A 19,490-nucleotide genomic window follows, 5' to 3' on the forward strand; every position below is an offset into this window, starting at 1 on the left:
GGATGAAAGATTCTTGATTTAGGACATTGATAGTGAAGGAATAGGGGGAAAAAAAAGCGACGGCTCCGGGCGACGGCTGTGTGAGCGTTTCAGATGTAATTAGACACATTTACTAGGATAATTCTGGAAGATCCCTTATCTGCTTATTGTTTTAATATTGTTTTAGTGAGATTGTAAAGATTGTAAAAGATTGTAAAGACATACCTCGAGGTCGGATGGCTGCGGTGAACACGAAGTGTCTCAGAGAGAAGCCGAGGAGCCAAGCTCACAGCTGCCGCTGCTGCAGGACGACGAATAATCCAATGATTTCTCCGGTAAGATATAGATCACAATTTCCCCATCCAAAAACATGCTCCGCTTCACAACAAACAAAGAAATATCGGCTGTGTCTCGGTGCTAAAGACAGCTGCAATACACCACTTTCCACCAACAGCATTGTTTTTTGTAGTCTCCATTATTAAATGAACAATTTGCAAAATATTCAGTTAAAGCAGACAACTTTTAGCCGCGAGTGGTGCAGCTGCTAATATTTCCTGACAGTCAGTGACATCACGCGTACGCGTCATCATTCCGCGACGTTAATAACAAGAAACTCGCGGGAAATTCAAAATTGCAATTTAGTAAACTAAAAAAGCCCGTATTGGCATGTGTTGCAATGTTAATATTTCATCATTGATATATAAACTATCAGACTGCGTGGTCGGTAGTAGTGGGTTTCAGTAGGCCTTTAAGCTTCATGCTAAACAGTTTTCTCTCATCGCCACTTCTTGTAAAAATAGTTTATCTAATAAATCAATTGTAAGTATTTTTAAATATGGATTTACTTGTACATCTTGTCTGTCTTTATTTCCTGATTTTCATCTTTGCTGTAAAATGGAACTCTCAGACTCTGAACAAGTAAATGATTTGAAGTTGACTAAATATCGTCAGTCCTTATGTCCTTTGTCATATGGTTAGGTACCCCTTAAGTCTCTCTATTTTTTGTGGGAGGAGCAACAAAAAGCTGGAATAACCCTTTTTTAAGGTCCTGGGTTGAGCCTCATTTATTTGGCTAACTGTCTGCTCCACCGTGGCCTCAGTCTTTCAGACAACTGACCTTGTCTGGCCATAGTGAGGCCAAGTAGAAAGGGCACTGTCACCTTCTTTTTCTTGTTCTCTGTACTTCTTTGTGGAGGGGAGTGGGAGGGTAAAAGTGTTGTGTGCCACGAAGCCAGAGGTAGGAATCATTAGCTATGAACACCATGGCCGCAGTGTGGCGTGCATGTGCACATTTTAAAACTCCCACCGAAATCTAGTCCATGCTTGTTTTTGTTTGTCCCGCGCTTATTCTTCCCCCAACCTACACAATGTCATCAGTTACACGTTCTATTTCCATCACTCCCCTCATGGTTCCTACATGCCTGACTGGAGGTTTTCTCGTCAATGCAGCAAGCAGCAAGATGAGTCAGACGGAGCTGACTCTCCTTTGCTGCCATCCTGCCTCCCATCCACTCTCTTACTGCAGAGCGAGCCAGCAGACTGCAGTGCCCAGAGGGGAGGTGAATGCAAGCACAAAAAAAAAACAAAAAACTGAGTTTTTTTCTCACTCTTTCTAATCTTGACTCTTTGCAATTCATTCAAAATGAGCTAGTCTTCTAAAAAGGCAGAAGAAAAACATGATTCAAGCTGCAATAAATAGGAAAGCGCGCATTGGGATGAGAATGTAATTTCGTTTTTTGCACTTTCACACAGACTATCTGCGTGCGCACTGCTGCATGAAAATGAGACGAGCTGGCTCACTGGATTCTCGACTTTAGTTTGTATAGAAGTGCGTGTGTGTGCCGGCGCAGACTCAGCCAGACAGTGCAGGCAGACAAGTGTCTCCGCTGACTGCAGATGAGATGTTTACTGACACAGAGAGCGTTAGCTGCATGTGCACGTCCACATCTTCTGCTAGACTGCACCTAGCCAGCAGCGATAGTGAGGCATGACTTTGGCTCATTTGTCTCCTCCCTCAACTTTCTGTTGAAACTGTTTGCGGTGTCTTGTAGTGTAGCTGTTGAGAATGTAAACCATACGGGGGCAATCTGTCTTAATTTGACATAAGTAAAATCCGTCATCTAGTACAACTTTTATTGTGCCAGGGCACATGTTTTATTTTTTTTTATATAATATGCTGTATTGAGCATTAACAATGCAGTACAACACAGTGCATTTTTAAAAAGTTACGATGCTCAGATTTTCTTCCTGCTTTTTTTACAGTGGATCCTCCCATCATTCATCCACCCTTCTCCTTCCAACAAGACAAAAAAAATATTATAAAATATGTATAAATTAAACAAATGAATTTAAAAAACAAACAACTACTAAGTAAAGGAAAAAGACTGTCGGATGTACTGTATTATAATGAATACTGTGGGATAACAAAATATAAACGTAACAAAGAGGGAGATTATATTTTATTCGGAAAATGTCACAAACAGTACACATATACCCAAATAATGATTTAGCTTAATTATGTGCTTTAGCCCATGTAATGGAAGAGCTATTAACTGTTCCACAAAATTCATAGATGAACAAATGTTATTTGTAATACTGTAAATAAATACTCATCTTCATATTAAGTCAAATTAGAATATTTTTCCAGGGCATACAATATATACAAATTTTAATTAACACATATTTGGCTTCACAGTGGCAGAGGGGTTAGTGCGTCTGCCTCACAATACGAAGGTCCTGCAGTCCTGGGTTCAAATCCAGGCTTGGGATCTTTCTTTGTGGAGTTTGCATGTTCTCCCCGTGAATGCGTGGGTTCCCTCCGGGTACTCCGGCTTCCTCCCACTTCCAAAAACATGCACCTGGGGATAGGTTGATTGGCAACACTAAATTGGCCCTACTGTGTGAATGTTCTCTGTCTATCTGTGTTGGCCCTGCGATGAGGTGGCGACTTGTCCAGGGTGTACCCCGCCTTCCGCCCGATTGTAGCTGAGATAGGCGCCAGCGCCCCCCGCGACCCCGAAAGGGAATAAGCGGTAGAAAATGGATTTTATTAATATTGGCTTCAACTTAATACATACATCTTTCCTAGTTTGGTTTATGTGAAAACAAACTAAAAAAACACACTTAGAGTCTTAAAGAACAAGCATTATATTTTTTTTCTTTGACAGAATCGGCAGGGTTGCAATACTTTACATTATGCGAAGCCCCGTTGCATGGTTTTGTTTATCTGTTAATGTTACTTTAGTCATTAATGACTTCTCAAGGCAAATTGTATTTTCTCATCCTTCCAACTTCCCAATTATTTTTCTGCCTCCTTCCTTCAATCATGTACAGTATGTCCTATTCATCTGTTTAGTCCAAGGAAGCCTCATATAATGACAGAAGGGCAATTTACAGACGAGGTCAATTTAATTTGTTTATGTCCGCGATGCTATACAGTATGTTCTCTGGTTTCGACTTATTCATGCGTCAGCCTTCACATCTGTCTCCACTATCACTTGGTCTGTTTGTTTCATTCCAGAAACGAGGTGACATCTTTGTCACATTACACATTCACTGCTTGTACGATTGTCTCCTTTATGTATTTCATCCAGTATTTGCCCATTTCCAATTGAACGGCACCATAGAAACATTAGAGGTGTAAAGGAAATTAATATATGTTCATATAATTTAATTTATGAGCATGCCTATTATACATGCATGTTCTTTCTCAATTGAGATCCACCGTGTTAATATTTGAGTGTGATCACATAACTTTTTACCTGTTAATTTTCAAACGGCACTGCCGCACAGGTTTGTCCGAGTACATGACAAATGGTTATAACAAGACTAAATGTATTAATAGCCCTTTTCATTTTGATTTTTTTTTTTCTCTCACTTGCGTTGTGAGACATTTTTGTATGTTTTAAAGACTAAAGGACATTGTAGCAACTGTCAAGCATGGTGGTGATAGCATCGTTGTTAAACAAAGTGGCTTAAATAATAAAGAATGAGGTGAGGGAGGGCTGCCTCCTCCAAAAATTCTTCTAATTCACATCAAATCAACAGCTGGAACTTGGACACAATTTAGACGACTAAAATGACAATGACCCCAACATACATCAAAACTGGTTTTAAGAATGGCTAAAGCAGGCTAACATTAGGCTTCTGGAATGGCCTTCACAAAGCACCAACTCTACCGGGGTGTCAAACTCTTTTTCATTGAGGGCAACATTGCAGTTCTGGCTGCCCTCAGACAGCCCCTTCTAACGGTAAATATATATGATTATGTATATGATGTATATTTCCTCGGAGTATTATTACCCAATTGGCCAAGCATTTTATTATTATATTTTTTTAACATACACATCGATGGTTAACTTTCTTGAAATCATTTGTCAGAGTGACAAGCAGATATTAAGGCATTTGTTGTTGTTTTGACATTTTTTTTTTTAGAATGTATCTTAATATAATAATTGTTGCATGATCAGATGTTATTAAAGTAAAGATTTACACAATTACATGTAATTTTCCTGTCAAAAGTGAAATAATCAATACATTTAGAATGATCAAGAACTTAATTGATGGACATTATTTCTAGGCTTTTGCGGGCCATATAAGAAGTGGCAGGCTAGATTTGGCCCCAGGGCCTTCAATTTTACACTATAGCACATCTGTCGACTGATTAAAAGCCAAGAGCCTGTTTGAAATAGATTTTACAAGTTTTGTTAAGAAGACTGGTTACATTACTAGCCTGAATTATGCTATTTGACCAACTTTTAGTGCGGATGCATGTGTAGTATACAGTATATTTGAGCCTGTATATATACCTCTGAACCTGTGGAAATTTGTGAAAATCCCAAATATACAAACTTGTGCACCCAATTTTTGTTTTTAAATCATTGAATATGTATTGTGTACAATCGTTCCACACATGAAAAAAATCTAATAATTGATAATAGACCAATATATAACAAAATGTGACATTCATGCCCATAATGAAATTATATTTAAACATCTGACCACATTTGCACATCATTTTGATCAGTTTCTTTATTTTTGTCGTATTGGACAATTAAAAAAAAAAAAAATCAAACTTCAACCATGTTAAGAGGTGATCATCTCATTGTTTATACGAGCTATGGTGATATACTGTAGATTTAACAGTATGTTTTCTCTCCACTCAGGGAAAGGCTTTAAGAGAGAGTCTCCTCCAGTGTTACTTTGGAGATCAGTCAGAGCTTGGAAGTGGCAACAGCTCACCTGGCTTTATCAAGCCACCATTTGGAGGTAGGGAACCCCAATTAAACCTGATAACTAACATGACGCCAAGGCTGTGCTCCATTTTTGGTGTAGACCAGTGGTCCCCAACCTTTTTGTAACCGCTGCGGCCCGGGGTGGGGGGGAATCCTATTTTTAATTTTTTAATTTTTATTTTTTCTTTGTCATGAAAAAGGGAGGTTTTTGTGGTTGGTGCACTAATTGTAAGTGTATATTGTGTTTTTTATGTTGATTTATTAAAAAAAACAAAAAAAAAAATGTTTTTTTTTTTTTTTTTAAATAAAAATTTGTAAAAAATTATTCTGCGGCCCGGTACCAATCGGTTGGGGACCACTGGTGTAGACCATTATTTGTATTTACACTTTAAAAAACAACAACACAGAAAACAATGTTTACCTTACCTTTTGTAAGATTCATAAAAATAGTGAAGTGAAGTGAACTATATTTATATAGCGCTTTTTCTCCAGTGACTCAAAGCACTTTACATAGTGAAACCCAATATCTAAGTTACATTTTAAACCAGTGTGGGTGGCACTGGTAGCAGGTGAGTAAAGTGTCTTGCCCAAGGACACAACAGCAGTGACTAGGATGGCGTAAGCGGGGATCGAACCTGCAACCCTCAAGTTGCTGGCACGGCCGCTCTACCAACCGAGCTATACCACCCCAAATATACTTTGTCTTCCTTCCGAAATACTTTGTCAAAATTTTCCATTGCTATCATGCAGCTAAACATTGCCCTTAACAAATTAGCCAGAGTATTCGAATGCCATTTTGTAGAAGTTAGTGTTCAAACAAAAATTCCCACGAGCTGGTGACTCAGTCTGTGCTTTATTGAGTTTGACTTCAAACTAATCCAACATTGAGCCAAACAAAGTTGCGAGTTGTTGCAGATAGATGGATAGATAGTATTTTATTGATCTGGTACAACTATCAGCAACTAAAAAGCAGTCACCTTTGGTGTTGCAGATTTTTGTCAAAGTGACTTGTTGTGCAGTGAAGCGCTGTTTAGCGCATCCATGTACAGTATATGTATTAGATAATGTAATTAAAGTGAGAGCAGACAGTTGAGGCATTCTTGGATACGTGACAATTGCCAGCATTTTAAGAAGATGGGAATCACTATTAAATTCAAGAAATAACTTGTATTTCCTTTCGTCATTTACATGTATTTTGCATTTTTTTCTGCATGTAAAACTGAAATTATTCACTATGAATAAGTCTTGTGTTCATATGTTTGGTGTCTGGAACAAACACATTGGATTTGCATTATTTCTATGGGTAAAATGCTTGAGGTGCTACTGTAATAAATCAATCGTTGGATTTAACGCCCTTTTTTTCCCCTAAAAATCATTTTGATAAATTCTCTATTTTAGGCTTTCTGAGTGGTCAGAGGTGAACTATTTTTTAACTTCAGCTTGACATTAACCCAGGGATGGGCAAACTGCGGCATCAGGCCCATTGGTCTTTTTAACCCGGCCCACCAGATATTAGAACGAAATTAAGCAAAGACCTCTTTTGAGAAATGCCACAACAAAACTGAAAGTAGACTTCGACACACTGGCAAAAAAAGGGGGATCAACAACACTGCTCAAACTGATAGAGAATGTAAGTGTTAATCCTGTAATACCAGATTTGTGTTTATTTGAGGTCCTGATATGATATTATTGAAAATAGATGTGTAGCCTACTCTAAGTTTACTCTACTCTCAACCGATATGATATGCTTTGAAATGCATTATGTGCTCACCTGACCCGTCCGTCAAATTTCAAAAGCCAATGTGGCCCCTGAGACAAAAAGTTTGCCCACCCCTGCCTTAACCCATTGTAAAAAAACCCCCCAAAAAAAACCTTTCCATTCAGTTCACTTGCCTGCATTAGCCAGTTATTTAACTTGTTTTTTGGCATTTTATATATATATCCACCTTAAGCATAGTATATTTAGACCATTTATTGAGAAAATAAAATCTGTTGTTATAGCACTGTTTCACAAAAATATGATCATTCTTTGCAGGAGTTTCTCTTACTACTGACTTTGATAAGCCATTTATTAGCATAAAGGAGATCCAGTGCCAGTTGGATATAGTTGGTGCATCTGAGCTGGTGATTGACCTCATAGTCAATACTAAGAATGACCAAGTATTTGAGGAGAGTGTTTTGTTGGGCATTGCACTTCTCCAAGGTGGAACTACACAAATACAGGTGAGTAGCAATACTTAAGTTATTTAATTATCAGATGGTCAGATGTTCTGTATTGCTAAAAATGTGTCTTTAATATTACCAGAACTCATTCTACGACAAACTATATAAGCAGAAAAAGTCGGAGAGGTTCTTCAAGGTCTTCTACGACCGCATGCGTTTGGCCCAGCAGGAGATCCGTGCTACTGTATCAGTCAACATGTTTGAGCTCAGCTCCAGAAAAAGGGATGATGACACTGACTTTGGTAATTTCCGTTTCAAAAAAGGTACAAACAAGCAACAATACATTAAGCTTTTTGCACTGATATTGAATGCATTCTCACACTCTTTTTTTTTTTTTTTGTAGTCACATATTCATAGCTATAACTAAATATGACATGGTGTACATAAAATAAGAAGTAATATCTAATAGAAATAGATAACACATTTTATTTTTCAAAAATTACAAACTACAATAAAAATAACCCCAAATTTAAAATTGCTCCTCTATGCTTTTAATCTGAAAGAGTGGTCCATAGACTTAAAAAGTTGTTGTTTGTCTGTGCCGTCACATGTCATATGCCATGTGACTTCCAACATCACTAGCCTATGAAAAGGCCATCGTATCAACATCGGGTGCTTTCATTTAGATCCCACCTTAATAGTTGATCTTTTGTTCACTTCAGAAATAAATTTTTTCTGTGGCTTGCATAGGAAAGTGTTTCTTGCCATTTTCGGTTAAAGGGGCCCCTATCTGACATTTCCAACTTTTCAGATGTATGTGTATGTTTAAAATGCTGTACTTTTGTTTTAGATGATGTGGAAGTGACATGTAAGGATGTTGCTGTGCTTTTAAATTAACCCTGGTTTGATTTGCAGGCCACTCCAAAAATCTAGTGAACGGTTGTGTAGTCCATGTATAACAATTTAGGTGACCGCAACTCAGTATTAGAAAATAGCAGCAGAAAGGAATTTTTCAAATAGTCTATCTTAAGCAGGGTAAGATGAATTGAGAATATTTTTTGGAGCGTTAAGACCTACCTCACAATCACGGCTGCTTTGCTCTTGACACATCATGGACAATTAGCACAGTTTCACGCCGCATTCTCCAAAAATATCCAATGTTTCTTTACTGTTACCAAAAGCATATCCAGTTACAGGGGTCGTGTCTCTATGTAGCTCTTAACGGTGACAGGGGTGGTGGACTGGAACCGACCCTCAACCCCTGACTATTTGCAGGAGAGTAGGTTTGGTCATGGTAGCAGGCTGTGCAGTCTGAGCATTTCAGCCAAGAGGAGAAGAATGCACATTTACCGTGTACGCAAGATGTATGTAGTATTTTATTATTGAAAATAAACTTACTATAGTGCCCCATTAGTGCCCATCATCATTTTAAACGACCCCGAAATTAGAAGGTTAGGGCCCCTTTAGCTTTTTGAATACGTTAGACATGTGTACTGATCCATCCAAATGTACTTGTGCCCTGTATTTAAAATGTACCTTTCCCACTAATGCTGCAAGGGACAGGATCAGGACTTCATATGAGGGATGAAATGCGAGGGCAACTAAAAGAGGCCTCAACTGTCACCTCTAAGGCTTTCTGTGCTTTCCGAAAAGAGATGGATCCTGAACTTGAAGGCTTGTGCCAGAACAGTGAGGTGATTGGGACTGAAGAGGCCTTGGAGGAAACTCGCATGAACCAGGCTATTGCTATCATGAAGCCCATCTTGCGGTTCCTCCAGCTTCTCTGTGAGAACCACAATAGTGATTTGCAGGTGATTTACCCTTTTCTAAAACATGTGGACTCTCCAAATAATCTTCTGCTGATTTTTGTACATCTGTACTGTTTTTAGAACTTTTTGCGCAACCAAAACAACAAGACCAACTACAATCTTGTGTGTGAGACCCTTCAGTTCCTGGACTGTATTTGTGGGAGCACCACTGGAGGACTTGGATTACTGGGCCTTTACATTAATGAAATTAATGTTGACCTGGTTCGCCAAACTTTGGAAACCATCACAGAGTACTGCCAGGGTCCGTGCCATGAAAATCAGGTAAAACTGACCTGAATTGTTTTACTGTTTTCAAGCTCGTCTCGGTGAGTTTTTAAAGCCTGTGTTACATTAAAAAGGGCATTGCTAAAAATAACTACTTAAACCATAAAATGTGGGTGAATGCTGAGCAATATTATCACCAAAGAAAAATAATGATTATAAATGTGCCAAAGTATCATGGCTATAGCTAGAATCCAAATGAACACCATTGATGATGACATCAAAGCAAACTGTTTGCAAGCTTTGTAAGTTTGTTAAGTACATTTTGCTTGGTATTAGATTATCTTACTGTGCAGTCTAATATTTACAACTAGTAATGTTCTGACTGAAAACCATCTCTTGATTGAGTTTAAACCCAATAGGAACAGTGCATTTGAAATTAAATGTTTGTCTTGGAGTTAAATTGGAGTTAAATAATTGTTATCAGAAAACAAAGTTAATAATTATGTTTGTACTGCAATTTAGGAATATTGCGGTATCTTCTCAAGATGACTTTTCTAAAGTAGTGTCCACAAAGTTACTATTGTAAATGGGCAGCACACTGGAAAAAAGGCCCATATTTAAAAATAGTTAGAAAAATTAATCCATTATTTTCCCTTGTAATGAGCAAAAAATCTGCAAATGCAACAAGTCAAATTTGTCTTGGTAGGATTTATTGAAAAAGGACATTCATTTTAAGCTTTAAAAACTTAAAACATGTTTAGCTATACTTGTGAAGTTTTGTGTCTTATAACAAACTTGTGATGCTCAAAAGTATTTCTTCCTTAGATGTATTGCCTAAAAACAGTTATGTCATTTTGAAAAGTTACTATTCAGGTGATTGTGACAGTAATAGTTTTTTTTTCTTCATTTTGAGTAGAAATTAGACATATATACTTGGTGAGATTGTGAGATTTTCCAGTGCAATCCTCATCATGTGCTCTTTGTTTCCAGACCTGTATCGCCAAACATGAGTCAAATGGCATTGACATTATTATAGCGCTGATAGTAAACCCCATCAACCCTCTGGGGAAAGACCGCCTGGACCTGGTACTGGGCCTTAAGGTGAGGCCACACATACAGTGGGGCTGAAAAACTGCGATCTTGATTCAGAATGAGATGTGATGTCCTTTCTAAAAATAGACTTTAAAAAAAAGTTTACTGAACAAACTATCACAAACAAACACTGCCCGATAACACAAGGATTTCTATCTGGCACTTTTGATACCATGATAGCCAAAGCTTTTGTCTTCCTATTCTCATCAAACCTCGCCAGCAGGAAAAGTGATATTTTTGACTTGGAATTAGTTGTATTCAATGTATTTAGTTAATAATGATAACCCTAAAAAGCTGATTTCTTTAAAACGTGAGCACATGGTACTTGAACACTGGCTTGTGTGTGTGTGTGCAATAAATCCTTTGATTGATTGATTGATTGATTGATTGATTGATACTTTTATTAGTAGATTGCACAGTACAGTACATATTCCGTACAATTGACCACTAAATGGTAACACCCGGATAAGTTTTTCAACTTGTTTAAGTCGGGGTCCACGTTAATCAATTCATGGTACAAATATATACTATCAACATAATACAGTCATCACACAAGTTAATCATCATAGTATGTACATTGAATTAGTTACATTATTTACAATCCGGGGGGTGGGATGAGGAGCTTTGGTTGATATCAGAACTTCAGTCATCAACAATTGCATCAACAGAGAAATGTGGACTTTGAAACAGTGTAGGTCTTATTTAGTAGGATATGTACAGCCAGCAGAGAACATAGTGAGTTCAGATAGCATAAGAACAAGTATATACATTAGAAGTACATTTGAGTTGTTTATAATCCGGGGAGATGGGATGTGAATGGAGGAGGGTATTAGTAAAGTGTTGAAGTTGCCTGGAGGTGTTGTTTTAGAGCGGTTTTGAAGGAATATAGAGATGCACTTACTTTTATACCTGTTGGGAGTGCATTCCACATTGATGTGGCATAGAAAGAGAATGAGTTAAGACCTTTGTTAGATCGAAATCTGGGTTTTACGTGGTTTGTGGAGCTCCCCCTGGTGTTGTGGTTATGGCGGTCATTTACGTTAAGGAAGTAGTCTGAGAATCGCAATCGTAATCTTAACAAGACAATCATAATTTAAAGTGTTTGCACAATCATTCACTGATCCCACAAGGTTTTGATGCAGGTTTGAATTCCTATGTGTTGGAATTAATTAACACAATGTTTTGTAGAACAATGCTTCCAAGCTCTTATTGGCTATAATGGAGAGCCGCCATGACAGCGAGAATGCAGAGAAAATTCTCCTCAAGATGAGACCGACGGAGCTTGTGAGTGTGTTTTTGCGTGATAGCATGTATTTGCATATACATAAACCAATCCTGTTTTATAATCTGATTGAATGTGGGGTGGTGTGACTCAGATGGTAGAACGGTCATCCAGAAACTTGAGGGTTCCTGGTATGAATCCAGCTTCCGCCAACCTAGTCACTGCCGTTGCGTCCTTGGGCAAGACACTTCACCCACCTTGCTTCCATTGCCTCTCACATAAGTGTATGAATGTGAATGAATGTTTGGTGGTGGTCGGAGAGGCAATAGGCGCAAATTGGCAGCCAATTTTCAGTTAGTCTACCTATGGGCAGCTTTGGTTCCAAATGTAGCTAACCACCAGCAAGTGTGAATGTGGACTGAATGAATGATGTTTTTCTCAGTTCTTACTGTGAAGCGCTTTGAATGTCTAGTAAAGTGCTATGTAAATCAAATGTATTATTATTATTATTATTATTATTATTATTATTAAATGTTGTGCCTCAGGTGGATGTCATGAAGGAGGCCTATGGTCAGGCTCTGGAAAGGGAAGCAGATGGGGACAGCGCTGTAGACCACATCACGCCACTGGAAGTTGGACATAACATATACATTCTGGCCCATCAGGTAGTAACCACGCCTGTTTTTTCCCCTCACACGCTTAATTGTGAAATTTTTCTCTTCGTTTGACCTACTGCCGACCTCAACTGAGTGACATTGAGTGGAAGAATGTGTATGTATTTAGAAGTGTGTTCTTTGTTTTTCTTTTTGAGTGTGACAAGGAATACTTGTCAGTGTTTCTTTTTCAACACTTCCTATGCAGCGTAGATTTTTCTTTTGTAAATGTTTGTTTTAATGTTTTCTTTGTCTGCTGCCTGTCAGTTGAAGGCAAGCTGAGTCTACATGCTTGGTGACTTGGTGGTACATTGTGACAGCAAGATCCTTTTTTTCACTCTTAAAATAGACTAACTTTTACCAATGTCTACTTTAGTTTAATGGCGGGTTGTTTTTTCATATGAAAATAGGACCACCATTGTCAACAAAAGCATAAGTGAGAAGAAAAACACCTGTTTTAATACTTTGTTTACACTAGGGACGTCTAAAGTGTAGCCCAAGCGCTATTTTGGGCCAGCAGCTTGTTTTGTATTGGCCCTCGGCATATTATAAAGATAAAATAAATGTATTAATACATGTTATTTAATCTTACACTAAATTGTGTTTTGACATATCACACAAAGTTAAGATGTGAATGTTTTTTTAGGTAGTTTATTATATTTTGACCTATGTTGGACTGGTTGTGGCATCTTTAATGCACAAAATGTACAATATCAATATTCCTTAATTTTTTTTGTATGCGACCTTCAGTAGAAAAAGATTGTCTTGCATACAAACACTATATATTGTTTGTTTTCAGCTAGACCAGCGGTGTCAAACTCAAATACAGAGTGGGCCAAAGTTTCTAAACTGAACAAAGCCGCGGGCCAAAGTTGAACAACTCAACCTTTTAATAGGGACCCCAAAAAATTTTGCATTGAATATTCAACAAGCAAGACTTATATAACTTTGAAGTGATATGCAAAATTGAGTTTTGTTGATAGCGGGGGTGTATATTGTAGCGTCCCGGAAGAGTTAGTGCTGCAAGGGGTTCTGGTTATTTGTTCTGTTGTGTTACGGTGCGGATGTTCTCCCGGAATGTGTTTGTCATTCTTGTTTGGTTTGGGTTCACAGTGTGGTGTAACAGTGTTAAAGTTGTTTATACGGCCACCCTCAGTGTGACCTGTATGGCTGTCGACCAAGTATGGGATGCATTCACTTGTGTGTGTGTGTGTGTAGAAGCCGCATATATTACGTGACTGGGCCGGCACGTTGTTTTTATGGAGGAAAAGCGGACGTGACGACAGGTTGTAGAGGATGCTAAAAGCAGTACCTTTAAGGCAAGCCCCCAATATTGTTGTCCGGGTGGAAATTCGGGAGAATGGTTGCCCCGGGAGATTTTCGGGGGGGGGGGGGAATTCGGGATTCTCCTGGAAAAATCGTGAGGGTTGGCAAGTATGAGAATTAACGTTGAATGAGGTGATACAGCGGCACCGCCACTGTATAATACCGGCGGGCCAGCTTTAACGTTAATTTATTATTGCATCAAGGGCCAAATTAAATTACACGGCGGGCCAAATTTGGCCCACGGGCCAGAGTTTGACACCCATGAGCTAGACTAACTGAACTACTTTGTATTTTAAAATAGTTATTTCTGTTCACAAAAAAATAATGTAACAAATACAGTGGTACCTCAACTTTATGGAAAAATAATTCAACTTTATATTAAAGTCCATCCATCCATCCATCCATCTTCTTCCACTTATCCGAGGTCGGGCTGCGGGGGCAGCAGCCTAAGCAGGGAAGCCCAGACTTTCCTCTCCACAGCCACTTTGTCCAGATCTTCCCAGGAGATCTTGAGGTGTTCCCAGGCTAGCCAGGAGACAGTCTTCCCAACGTGTCCTGGGTCTTCCTATTGGCCTCCTACTGGTCGAACGTGCCCTAAACACCTCGTTCGGGTGGCATCCTGACCAGATGCCCGAACCACCTTATCTGGCTCCTCTCGATGTGGAAGAGCAGCGGCTTTACTTTGAGCTCCCCCGAAAGGGTGAAAGGTCTGCCAATCTCTAAGGGAGAGCCCTGCCACCCGGCGGAGGAAACTCTTTTCGGACGCTTGTACCCGTGATCTTGTCCTTTCGGTCATAACCCAAAGCTCATAACCATAGGTGAGGATGGGAACGTAGATCGACTGGTAAATTGAGAGCTTTGTCTTTCGGCTCAGCTCCTTCTTCACCACATTGGATCCAATGGAACACGCAAACTCCTCTACCATAAGGTGGCAGCTCAGAGAGGAATATATCACTATATAAAGTGATTATCATATATTTCTGATTTATAAAACCAACATACTTACATAGATTGCGAGTAAATAGATATGATCAAAAAAATATTTCACAGAGCCATTTCATGAAATAATGAGCATGAGCTGTCACGTGATCCGTGATATGCATGTGGTAACCACAGTTCCCTTCAACAACAACAACAACACTACTACTCACGGCATACTTTGTGAGGGACAACTTTGGGACAAATAATGATCCAGAACCTTAGATTTTTGAGCCTAAACATAAGGTGGATGGAAGTGGATCTACAAATTTAGAAGCAGAATAAGCTTTAGTGAAAACACTCTACCACTATGCAGCACTATTGCTTAGGGCTGAACAATAGATACAAAGTACTAACAGATACAAACTACTAACATAGTAAAACAAACACATACTGTACAATGTCTGCTCTCACTGGGACGCCGACTGAAGGGATCTTGTTATAATCCCGTTTGGATGAAGAATTAATCATAATCCAACCGGAGGTAAAAAATAAAAATAAAAATGTTGATGGTTGAGTGTGTTTTTGTGTCTTTCTGCCATCTCCATTTATAGGTTAGATGAAACAGTTGACCACTTCTCGATTTATTGCTCCAACCTTCTACTACACAAGTAGTGTGAGGCATGATTTATAATCTAGGATTAATTTTCACCAACTCAAGAGGCGATGCACCACCGAGAACACTGGCCGGCGAGTGTGTCAATACAGCAGCCCAAGCTAGTTTACTGCTCTGTGATCAATGTGCCACTAAAAAATAGTGCATTGGCATTAACAAATATAATAACAATATCACTGATATTCATGTCACAAGATGTAAATGAAGTATTGCTGGTGGTTTTTGGAATTTTTTTTAGAGGGCTTTGTGGGCGGATTAAAAGAGCTCCCGTTTGACTCGATTGACTCGTTAGCTGACTTTTATTCATTTACCATTTAGAATGCATAAAAAAGAAAAACATGTTCTTGTTTTACATCGGGATTGTGAATGATGAGCATCACATCTCTTTCCCATGTTTTGCGTAAATCCAATATGACTGATCTGCTGATATGGTCAGAGTGCAGATGAATTCCCACCGTAACATCATCAGATCCCGAACGTACAGAAATTGCCAATTGTATTTGGTGCAGAATATTCAAAATGGCTGCCTGAAATTGTGGCATTTTGGGGATGTTTAGACAATATTCCCATATACTTTGGGGATTGGAAATATAAATGGATATGTTTTAAACAGCACTTTTATTTTGGAATTTTGCCTGTCATTCAGAATCATTATAAAAAACATGACGACGGATGCACTTTTTTTAATGCATTCCTAATATTAAATACATACAATAAAATGTCCGCTTACAATGGAGCCTATAAAGCCCTTAAAAAAGATCAAAACACCTCCATTAAGATTTTATATACATTATGCAAGTATATGTAATGTACTTGTAGTAACAGGCACATATTTTTGTTTGCTAAATCCCTCTATACATCAATTTTCTACCGCCAGTCCCTTTCGGGGTTGTTATGCTTTAAGTTGCAAGCAAACATGTGAGTTCAGAGCTTCTCTGCCATTAGTAGTTTTAGCAAATGTCACAATGAACCCTGTAAGATCCGACCAAAACATCTGGTTTTACTCACTAGCATTAGCTTATAGCTAGAGATCAGCATCACCTTTTTCCATCAATGGCAAGGAAGAAAGTGGGGGTGAAGGACAGTGCTGGGAAAAGTGTACTGATAGTAAAAAAAATAAATAAGTAATCAAAAACATGACTGAACGTGAACGCAATGTGAGCTAGTCAGCGCCATACAGAAGCAAAAACAGTCTAATGCTAGCCAAGAATGTGAAAATAATATATAACTGGTGGACATTTATTCTTGAAAATTTGAAAAGACTGCCAATGGTGTATTTGACAGCGAGGCAGCTGGAAGGAAATACCGTAAAAGTCCACTCTCCAAGGTAAATGCTGTACATTATTATTACATTATGTCATAAAACTAACTAGTTGTTAGTAGTGCATTCAATGGTATTGTTTCCATACAATATTATTTAAGTAAGTTTTTTCTTTTTAAAAGGAATGTTAAATATTAAAATTGGGCTGCAGCACCCCCCACGACCCCTAAATGGACAAGCAGTATAAATGGATGGATGGATGCACTGATCAAACTGATTGCGTTGCAATGGGAGACGTTGATTTGAGATATATTGGGTATTTTGAGTTAAGCGCTCTCTGAGAACCTATTAAACCCTTTAGTTGAAGTACTACTGTAAGGATTTTATATTCTACATTTATTTACTTTATGTATATATTCATTAAAAATGACAACCTTGGTGGTGAGATGTCTCAAGCTGCTGATGACACAGGTTTAATTCCTGGTCAGGGGCTCAGCACTTAGCCATTGGTGATACAGTTGTGATCAAAGTTATTCAACCCCCACACAATTTTGGTGATTTAGCAAGTTGGACATTTATTCCGTATTTTGTTTATAGTCATATCAAATAAAGATGTGTCAAATAGACAAATGCAACTTAAATTGTAACACTGTATTTTACAAAATACCAAAAAAGGACATTTTTCTTAATATTTCATTGACAAAATTATTCAATCCCTTGAAGATCATAACTCTTAAGAACATAATTTGAATAAGGTCTTTTCAATCAGGTGTTGGAAACACCCCTAGATGTGATTAGAACCATAACGAGCAACAATTAAACTGATTGAAAAAGACTGTGACGCTCAGCTTCTTGTAGATGGTCAATGGTGTATTTGCAACATGGTGAAGTCCAGGGAGTGGTCAAAGAAGTCAAGACAGGAGGTAATTTCTCTTCATAAGAAAGGATATGGATATAAGAAAATAGCAAAGATATTACACATTCCAAGAGACACAGTTGGGAGCATAATTCGCAAGTTTAAAGCTAAAGGCAGAGTGGAAACACTACCTGGGCGTGGTAGAAAGAGGATGCTGTGTGCGTACAGTGGTGAAAACCCCCCGGGTAACAGCTGAGGAACTACAACAGGACATTGCAGAGGGGGGAACGCAGGTTTCGTCCCAGACAATAAGGCGCGCAGTACGAGATGAAGGCCTCCATGCCAGAACTCCCAGGCGCACCCCACTTCTGACTACCAGGCACAAGAAAATAGACTCCAGTCTGCCAAAAATCATCTCGACAAAATACGGAATAAATGTCAAACTTGCTAAAACACCAAAATTGTGTGGGGGTTGAATAATTTTGATCACAACTGTATGTAGTGTCAGTTTCAAGCACAAAACGGGAGGGTTGCAACGGGAAATAAATAAATTCGATGTAAAAACTAAAGCAACTCAAGCATGTGATTCCCTTGTCCTGGTGTGAAAAGCTGAAAGACAGAAAAAACAATTCATCAAAGAATAAGCAAAGTGACAAATTAGTTCACATCAAGCCTTCAAAATGTCTTGGCCACATGACATTTTTACTTTTTTTAAATAAAATGATTCTGAAATAGTATCGAATGGACGGTGTTTCATATCTGTTAAATCTGAAATATCTTTTTACTTCGCATCCCAGCTGGCTCGACATAGTAAAATACTCCAGCAGAGTCTGAGGCCGGGGTCGGCATTCGGGTCTGGATCAGTTTTGGACCCCGACAATGACAAAGATGATGCGTTTCAGTACTATGCCAAACACACAGCTCAGATTGAGGTCAGTATCATTATATTGTGTTTGTCCTCTGAATCTAAAAGGCCAAATCATTAAATCTTTTCAATTTGCCAGATTGTGCGTCATGACCGTACCATGGAACAAATCGTGTTTCCTGTGCCAAATATCTGTGAGTACCTCACCCAGGACTCCCAAATGCGTGTGTTCACTACCACTGAGAGAGATGACCAGGGCAGCAAGGTTAATGACTTCTTTCAGCAGTTTGACAACCTCTACAATGAGATGAGTTGGCAGAAGAAGATCCGAAGTAAGTCTTTACATTCTACTGTATAACGCTCAATAATAGTGATTGCATACAATAGCAGCAGCACGAATAATGCCACCGCTTCCACAATAGTGTACAGTGATTACATATGGCAGAAGGTTACTTCTTAGTGTTTAGTTTCTGCATAATTCTGTAACAAACCTACCAACAAATTGCTATCAAAATAATAGTACTTGCCTTTGCACTCTCCTGTTGGTTGAAACAATAGATTACAAAGTATAACAATATTTTTATATTTGTGCTTGTCTTTGCATCTTTCCCCTTATGTTTTTTTTTTGCAGGGAATTCAATCGATCACAGTTGCAGTTTGGTTTGTCTTAGAAAATGTTTCGCCTCTCATCCAAGCATGCTTCATCAGTTCATGCTCATAGACTTAAATCGGTCAGATAAATGATAAATAATAAATAAATGGGTTGTACTTGTATAGCGCTTTTCTACCTTCAAGGTACTCAAAGCGCTTTGACACTACTTCCACATTTACCCATTCACACACACATTCACACACTGATGGAGGGAGCTGCCATGCAAGGCGCCAACCAGCACCCATCAGGAGCAAGGGTGAAGTGTCTTGCTCAGGACACAACGGATGTGACGAGGTTGGTTCTAGGTGGGATTTGAACCAGTGACCCTCGGGTTGCACACGGCCACTCTCCCACTGCGCCACGCCGTCCCTATGTAGTCTAGCGGTTGGTTTCAAAACCCCAATTATTCATAGTCCAACACTAGGGCGGTTCTAGGGTGGTTTTGCCCTAGCATAGTGAGAAAAAACAACTGTTGAGATGCAAGCGAGCAATCCTACTGTCATTGCCAACGATAGTCGTTGAAGTGTAATTTCCACTCTTTAGCATTGAGGTATTGAATG

The 19,490-nt window shown here is 38.8% G+C and overlaps 1 protein-coding gene across 5 annotated transcripts in view; it reads left to right on the forward strand.

Moving 5' to 3' along the window:
* itpr2 (inositol 1,4,5-trisphosphate receptor, type 2) overlaps nt 1-19,490 on the forward strand; it is a 155,078-nt gene that overhangs the window by 79,066 nt on the left and 56,522 nt on the right. For 2 of the 5 annotated variants that reach the window (XM_061917516.1, XM_061917518.1), the window contains exons 38-47: nt 5,145-5,247; nt 7,249-7,436; nt 7,519-7,699; nt 8,934-9,187; nt 9,266-9,466; nt 10,400-10,510; nt 11,690-11,785; nt 12,269-12,388; nt 18,211-18,345; nt 18,418-18,610. In XM_061917516.1, coding sequence (XP_061773500.1) covers nt 5,145-5,247; nt 7,249-7,436; nt 7,519-7,699; nt 8,934-9,187; nt 9,266-9,466; nt 10,400-10,510; nt 11,690-11,785; nt 12,269-12,388; nt 18,211-18,345; nt 18,418-18,610 — 1,582 coding nt within the window. The remainder of the gene's footprint in view (nt 1-5,144; nt 5,248-7,248; nt 7,437-7,518; nt 7,700-8,933; nt 9,188-9,265; nt 9,467-10,399; nt 10,511-11,689; nt 11,786-12,268; nt 12,389-18,210; nt 18,346-18,417; nt 18,611-19,490) is intronic. The other 3 variants (XM_061917519.1, XM_061917517.1, XM_061917520.1) reach the window with 3 other exon arrangements.

The sequence above is a fragment of the Nerophis ophidion genome, linkage group LG12, assembly GCF_033978795.1.
Source record: "Nerophis ophidion isolate RoL-2023_Sa linkage group LG12, RoL_Noph_v1.0, whole genome shotgun sequence".
NCBI lineage: Eukaryota > Metazoa > Chordata > Actinopteri > Syngnathiformes > Syngnathidae > Nerophis > Nerophis ophidion.